Consider the following 8,083-nt stretch of genomic DNA (forward strand, 5'->3'; position numbering starts at 1 on the left):
CCACGATTAATCTGCATGAATGTGCCTTAACAATGGAAGAATGCATTTTCAGGTCAACGGATTCATTTGGTATGTTTTAAGGGTCCTAAAAATGCACAAACAGCATACTGGACGAGCCCTGCCATCGTTTGTAGCCATCGAGGAATGGGAGCAATTATGATTATGATTATGATTATTATTCCGACAACAACGAGCTATCCTTGCATGTTCCATAAGGAGTACAGCATACTGATAGTGGTTGTGAACAATGTTTTCTAAATTAATAAGCCTCTGGATTGCCAACACCATAGACATGGCTCTTTCATCGTTGTGTATCTCCATGTGACGAACCATGGCCTTGGAAAGGCGAAAGAAAGTATTTTTGGGAGTAGATTGGATACTAGGCTTCTGATGGAATGTAAGAAAATGTCTATAGACAATTTAGGATCTGTTCAATAAATTTCGAACAGAGAGAATCAACTTTTCGTCGCCCATGTTCGTGTCCTAGCAAATGTATCCACCCAATAGCCTCGCGAGAGGCTGGACTTTCGAGGCTGCATTTAGTATGGCGGAAATTTGAAAATAACTAATGAAATACTACTGAATCCTCTAGTAGCTTGTTCAGTGTATCGGTTTGAGGAGGATTGTACGAAATATTTCTAAAAGAAACGTAAAATTATTGCTAAATGGTTGTATACCTTAGCCTCGCTTGAGCCGCTCGTGGCCCGCTAGGCATCGACATACGTCACTGCGTAGAACAAACTTTGTTTGCTCATTACGACGTCAATTGGATGAATTTAGGCATGAAACTTTCCAATTATGATCAGAAATACATTCTAAATCTCATGCTGCACTTTTAAAGTGGGTAATTAGTGGCAAAATTGTAAAAACATTGCTTTATTTCTGGACATGACAGGTCGCTGCTGGCCAATGTCATTGCGATTTTGGTGCATTTGACGTCCAATAGTGCCTTTTTGAATCGCGATTTAGAAGCACTTTATTAGCTTTTATGACTGATTTAAGGATTACATCGTGTAGAAAACATGTTAAATTATCACCCAGAAAATGTTTCGAGCCGCGAACGGGCGCTTGAAAGGGATTTGAATGCATAATAGCACGCAGTGTAGTTGCGGCCACATACGATCGCTACTTTAAGTCAAAATTATAATTTCTGCAAGGACTGGCGGTGGTTTTGACGATATTTTTTCGATAGCGTAACATTTCAAGCATACAACGAATGCATTATCGATGAGCATGTAGAGTAAGAAATTGGTATTGTTGCAGTAAAAGTAAAGCAGTATTTTTACGATTCTTCTTTGCCTCGCTGACAAAAAGTGACATAAGCTTTCCCGTAATTTTCGATCCGAGAGTTAGAAATCGAGGGACCCTCCTCGCAGTTTGACAGCTAGCATAACAATACGCAGCAAAAGCATAAACATAACGGTAGTGTGTGTGTGAATTCGAGCATAGTCAAGTGAAGGCGCGAAATAAACATACCCAGCAAAACAATATCTAGGATGGCCGATACCGTAGCAACCGAAGCCCCAGCCGCCGCAGCTGCCCCAGCATCCGTGGCCAAATCACCAAAAAAGGCAAAAGCGGCCGCTGGCCCCAAGAAGCCGAAGCAACCCGCGACGCATCCTCCGGTGAACGAGATGGTCCTGGCCGCTGTGAAGGCCCTGAACGAGCGCAACGGATCGTCGCTGCAGGCGATCAAGAAATACGTGGCGGCCAACTACAAGGCCGACGTCACGAAGCTGGCCACCTTCTTCAAGAAGGCCCTCAAGAGCGCCGTGGCTAGTGGCAAGCTGGTCCAGACCAAGGGCGTAGGAGCGTCGGGATCGTTCAAGCTCTCGGCCGCCGCCAAGAAACCAGCGGTAGAGAAGAAGAAGGCAGCTGCCCCGAAAAAGTCAGCGTCCGCCGCGGACAAGAAGAAGAAGACCGCTGCCAAGAAGCCCGCCGGAGAGAAGAAGGCGGCTGGCGCGAAGAAACCCGCCAAGAAGGCCGAGGCCGGTGCAGCCAAGAAGCCAAAGAGTGCCGCGGCCAAGAAGCCCAAGGCCGCCGACGGTGCCAAGAAGGCAGCCAAGAAGCCTGTGGCGCCCAAGCAGAAGTCAACCAAGCCATCGAAGACGGCCGCCGCCAAGCCCAAGACACCGAAGCCAAAGAAGGCGGCAGCTCCCGCCAAGAAGGCCGCTGCCCCCAAGAAGGCTGCTGCGCCGAAGAAAGCCGCTGCCCCCAAGAAGGCCGCCGCAGCCAAGAAGTGAAGAGCTGCAGCCACCTAGAACCCCTTCTCGGGTTGGCCTGGTCACCAGTTGCGCCATATGCGCAACACGACAGTCCACAAGTAACAGTCCTTTTCAGGACTACAATCTGCCTTGAAAAAGAATTAATTTACGCTTTTACCGTGGGTGGGATCAAGCAAGAGAGGAAGGGGGGATGCTGAGCATATTTGTTCGATTTTAGATGAATCTCCATAATCTGATGCACCAGATCTTATCGATGACTACACTCCTGGGATGGACGACTCACTATACAGCTACCTAGCAGCTTGTAAAAGGATGAATTTCTGCTTCTCTACCTAGGGAGCATGCAAGAAAAGGGATGCTGGGCATGTTTGTTACATTTTTAGACGATTCACTTTACCCTAATGCACAACATGTAATCGACAACTACTACCTCTGAGGCGAAAGACTAACTATACAGCTTAATCTTACCTGTCTGCCTAACGTTTTAACCGCAAACCTCGTCCTTGATTTCGTAATGTTCTTTTTGTTTTTCTCCCATGCCTTTGACCATCTCGATTATGTTCTCTACTGACTCGTGACTGACTACCCTTTGTTCAGTACGCATAGGACATTTTTTAACCACAGGCTACTTGATGGATTTCCCTAGCAACGGGGTTAGTCTTAAAAATGGTGTAAATGGAAAATTGCCTCGCAAATCCTCTAAGACGCTGCAAATATATGTTTTTGACATTTTTATATGATGCCATCAGAAATGATCGGAGATATGTTTAAGCATATTTTTTGGTTAAGCAAGAGCAGAAAACCAAAAATGACTTCATCGAACGATTTGCGGTTTCTGTGCTTTCACGAAGCAAGCGCATGTGTACACTAGCGTCATCTATGTGAGCAATTGGTAACTTTATGTTTCAAATTGACCGGTATTCGAGTGAATATTTCCAATGGTTCTAAATGTAATGCGTCAATGCGATGCAAGATATGTTGATCTAGATATCTGATACCTTATGCAACAAAAGCATAAGCAAAACCACAATCTCAAGCTCTTATCAAAGAATAAGTACGATCTATGATTCGAATTTTGTTCTACAAAAGATCTTTGCTTTCTAAAATTGATTGGTGACAGTCTTCTGCAAAAGCTCTAAGCTATTGGTAAACAAAATTGTCAGAAATAATTCTAAACAATTTACTTTTGCTCGTACAAATATTCCCGATGCCCATCGAATTGTACAAATATTCCTCACTGTGCATATACAACAGTAGACATGATTTCAAAGAAAAACTTAGGATATTATAAAGTCAACCTTCAATATGTACCCCACATTTAGGTTGGCGAACAATTTGATCGTCTAAATCATATAAAAATGCGTAAAATTGACAATACCTTAGACATCGATGTTTCAGCCGCCGCCAAGCCTTAGGCATGGAAACCTAGGAAGGCCACAGCTTCCGCAAAGAAAACTGCAGCACCGAAGAACGCCGCCGCCGTCAAGAAGTGAGGAACTGTAGTCATCCTTCACATGGGATCGTGTCGCAAACCAATTCCGTCTAGGACTCCCACAAGCTACAGTCCTGTTGTGGACTATAATTTGAGATACAAAAAATATTATTTTCCGTTTCAAACATCGATAGGCAAAGGATTCTGACAGTTGCCTTCTAGACGATGTTTCAATACCTAGCTAATTGTGAGTATTTTTTACCAACTAGTACTGAACTGTAAATATCTTACCTTATTGTATCTTCCAAGTTTATCCAAATGAGCGAATTTTTGTAGAGAATTGTTACTTCAAAAGTAATCTGAAATACTACTTCGGGTTCACCGTTTTCCTTAAACGTTTTTTCATTTTTACAGAGATTTTTGGTGCAATTACTTTTTCCGGACGTCAAGAACGTTTTCTGGTAACCTTGATTAATTCAGGTGACTTCGCTGAATCGTGAAACGATGTCGATAAACATTTTCTTCGCAAGCCTAATCGTTTATCTAAAATAGAGTTTGATCGTTTCATTTAAACGTTTAAGCGAGATGCTATATCACGTGTTTTACCCTTTTTATGTGCTAGAACGAGGCCGCTTTTTATGAGCAATTTCAGGTGAATTAACTTTTTCTGGTAGAGAAGGACGTTTTCTGATAACTTTGGTTAGTTTTGGTGATTCCGCTGTGCCGGCAAACGTTGTCGAGGACCGTTTCTTTCGCAAGCTGTTTCCGTTTTTGCAATTGAAACCTGTACGTTCCTTTGAACTGTTCAAGGTTGATGGTATTTGATGGATTTTAACCTCCCGGTTGTGCGAAACTATGTTTTTAACTTTTTCAATGATTTATGGTGTATCCACTTGTTTAGACCGACCGGAACGTTTGGAATCTTCCGATGCTGGTATGAGTTTCATTAAAGCGAGTAAACCACTTGTAAATTATTGGTTGCGCTGGAGCAGAACTGTTATAGCACTTATTAAGCCACGCTTTAGTTTGAACACGATTTTTTCTCATTAAAAAACAATGATAACTCAGCACACGAAACTGCTTTTGATCGATTTGGTGACACTTCGATCAATGGTTGCGCGTCGTTTGGATAGCGGTACTTATCTCATTTACTGTTATGTTTGCTGTCAAGCGCACATCGGCTTAAATAATGGTAAACAACGAATGAATTCAATATAAGCTACATTACCTCATTATGAATTCCTTGCTGGGAACGATATGATTTATATGATGTAAGAATATTACTAAAATATACGCCATGCAAGGATATCAGCAGTGAATACTGCTAAAGACTACTAGCAAATAGGATATTCAATCGTTTACAAAACCCTAAGAAGTAGTGCCAAATGCAAAATGCGTATCTATTGGTTACTTTTACATGTAAACTTTACATATATTGATTATTTTATACATAAATTTATAGAATTCAATTTATATAGCAGTGTATATCATAGTATATTTGATACTTCTGTAACGTAAAAGATATCATAGTTTTCTCTTATTCTCATAGATGGCGCTAGTACATGACAAACTGGAGTGTATAGCTTTCCCAAAATTATAGTTTGTAAATTTAATTTTAAAACTGATGTATTCTTAGCTGCGAAAAATGCGTACTTTCTCGCATAAATACTTAATTTCAATAATGAAAAATGTGTATGCCTAAGCAGGCTTTAAAATTTATAGTATCTGTGGTTGACCAGTAGCTTACATTTGCTGTTCGTTTTGTAATCAGTACTTTTGAATCATTATTTTTTCACTGCAATTTTCCTCTTTCCGACTGCAGCTGAAAAAGCACTGTTATGATGCCCACGAAAGCAAGAAAAACGCGTGCATACACATCACGCCACACGCACAGACACGTATCTGTACCAATAATTTCATTTCACTCCATTGTAAATTAATTACACCGACCGGTAATTGGCAATGTTTGTATCAATTTATATCGCAGCGAGCGGGTGAGGTGATTAAACCCGGATGCAAATTTGGGAACCAACGGACTATCGGATCGATGCACGCAATAGTTCATCGCGGCGTTACCGGCCGCTAGTTGGTGGGCTGCCGGCAGGATCCAGCCACTCGAGCCCAACAGCAGCAGCACCGGTAGCGAATGGTGGCAAATTCTCGGAAACAAGCGTTCCACTGGCGCATCCCCCGGGCGGCACCACCCGACCGGGTCATTGTGAATAACGAATAATTAAAATGAAGAGTGAATCTGCCGGATTGCGGTCAATTTCTTGTGCCACTCCAACCGTCCCGAGGTTTCGTGCCGGTCGCGCCACCCAGCACGCCCAGAGAGCACCCCGAAAAACCATATTCGAAAACTCATAGTTAGTAATTATGTTTTGGGATAAGCTCTTGAAATATTTATGCTTTCCCGTCCCGGGTCGGGTTCGGGTTGCATCCCGCACATCGCCATAGCCGTGGCACGGTCACCATGGAAACCGGTGCCGCTGTGGTAGTGTGTATTGTTTGATCCCACAGCTTCGCGCAGAGGGTTGCTGTCACCCGTTGACGGGTTTCTATGCTTGCAGTCCACACGCGCGGTGGGTTTCGGCTTTCTTTTTTTTATAATTCGCTCGCCAGGCTGCTGATGATGGTGAAGCTTTTGGTCAATCCCACTGTCAATTGGAGCGTGCTGCTGCAGTCCGGGCGCGCACGCCAGTTCCCGTTCGATGGGGTTAGTTAATTTACGACACCCTGCCACACACCACCGGAGTAACGACTCGGGTGTTTGTGAGCCGTTGGTGGCCGCAAACGTTGCACCCAAAATCGCCACTCATTTACGCGCACTGTGTGTGTGGTTATTGGTTCGGTTTGTGCATAATTTAAAGCCCACCGCTGGGCTGAATAGTTCAACCGTGCGTTTACGGGCGACTTTTCGTGGTTCAGGTGCAGGGGTGTTCCACCTGCAGGTGGTAGGATTCCCTTCGGATGATTGGGGAGGAAAAAAATCCCCCCCTCCCAAAAAGAGTGGTAATCGAAACCACCCAGACAAGCCCCCATACATCTAGCGTGAAGGGTTTGACCACTTTTTAACGGAAATGGGCAGCTTCTCTGATGTGTTCCGGATGCTGCCGATTCGGTTTTAGTTGTAGCTTATGCTCGGTATGCTCTGGTTTACATATTCATACCTTCAATTCCACCACGATGCCTTTGATGGTCGGTTTGCTTTTTTGTGTTAACGTTGTCCATAGCAAAGATTTGCACTCGTTCCGGCATTGGCGCAAGGTTTGGCGATGCAGGAATCGTATCCAAATGTCGGTTGCCATTCAACTGAAAACTCATCACCAGGATAAAGATTCAACACACGATGTAACCGTAAAACAGAAGTACTCCGCTCGCTTCGTTGCAATCCATTACATTTCTTTTTGCACTGCAAGGGGCAGGAAAAATATGCCCAGGATCTGATACGGAACGGCTGCTAAATGATGGCAGCCTTTTTCAAATGAGTTTTAGGCGCACGCAATCAAAGGGAGCAAAATTCCAATCAACCCTAGCGTGTGTGTGAGTGGTTGGTTCCCAAAAAGGCGGAACGGTTTCAGACCAACGGCGGCGTCTAATTGAGACGAAACCGGAAGCAACGGATTTGCTTGAGCGGAAACAAAATAGCAAATATTTGCAAATATCTTTGACGAAGCGTTCGCCAAATTCACGCTGCACTGTTGGCGCTTTCCAGCGGACGCAACATTCCAGCCGCTGCAGCATCGCCGTTCCGGTTCCGCTTAATGATGAATGTATGGAATAAAAAGAAAAACCAAAACATGGCGGAACGTGGAAACGAGAAAACTGCCCGGAATCTTATGCAAATTAACAGCTACAATTTGCGCACGTACAGCAGATTGTTTACCCGTTCTTGGGCGAGAGCTTCGCCTCGTGAAGGCGCCCATGGCGCTCGGTCGCTTCGTTGCCAAATGGGTTCGGTGCTTGCAACGAAAAAAAAAGTGCACCGGTTTTTGGTGCAAAACTCACGGTTTGAGGTGGAAAGTTTTCCAGCACGACGCTCCTACGTGCCCATGGGTGAATGGGTGGAAATTAGATAACAAACGTCGCACGTTTTACGTTCGAATTTTTTGGCACAACGCGAACGCGGCGTTTGGTGCCCGTTTTTTTGTTTGTTTGGCAAGCCAACGGCCAACTGGCGAACGATGCACAATGCGCGTACAAGAGGGGTTTCGATCGGTGGAAATCTCATGCAAACATGCAACTAACGTCTAAGAAACGATCTAAGCGCAGCGATTGCGGATGAAGGTTTGCATACAAATGGTCTCCCAAAAAAAAGGGGAGGCGAACACAGCACAGCATTGAAACGAGAGTGCATTGGATTAAAGGGATGAAGGATTAAAAAAAAAGCTGTACTACAAAAATCACCCCATATAAATAAACATTA

At 44.0% G+C, this 8,083-nt stretch overlaps 1 protein-coding gene across 1 annotated transcript; it reads left to right on the top strand.

The window, feature by feature from the left end:
- Positions 1–1,496: 1,496 nt before the first annotated feature.
- Positions 1,497–2,243, top strand: LOC128727658 (histone H1-like). Its single transcript, XM_053821597.1, has one exon. The coding sequence runs from the start codon at positions 1,497–1,499 to the stop codon at positions 2,241–2,243; it is 747 nt and encodes a 248-aa protein (XP_053677572.1).
- The last annotated feature ends 5,840 nt before the right edge of the window (positions 2,244–8,083 follow it).

The sequence above is a fragment of the Anopheles nili genome, chromosome 2 (assembly GCF_943737925.1).
Source record: "Anopheles nili chromosome 2, idAnoNiliSN_F5_01, whole genome shotgun sequence".
Taxonomy (NCBI): Eukaryota; Metazoa; Arthropoda; class Insecta; order Diptera; family Culicidae; genus Anopheles; species Anopheles nili.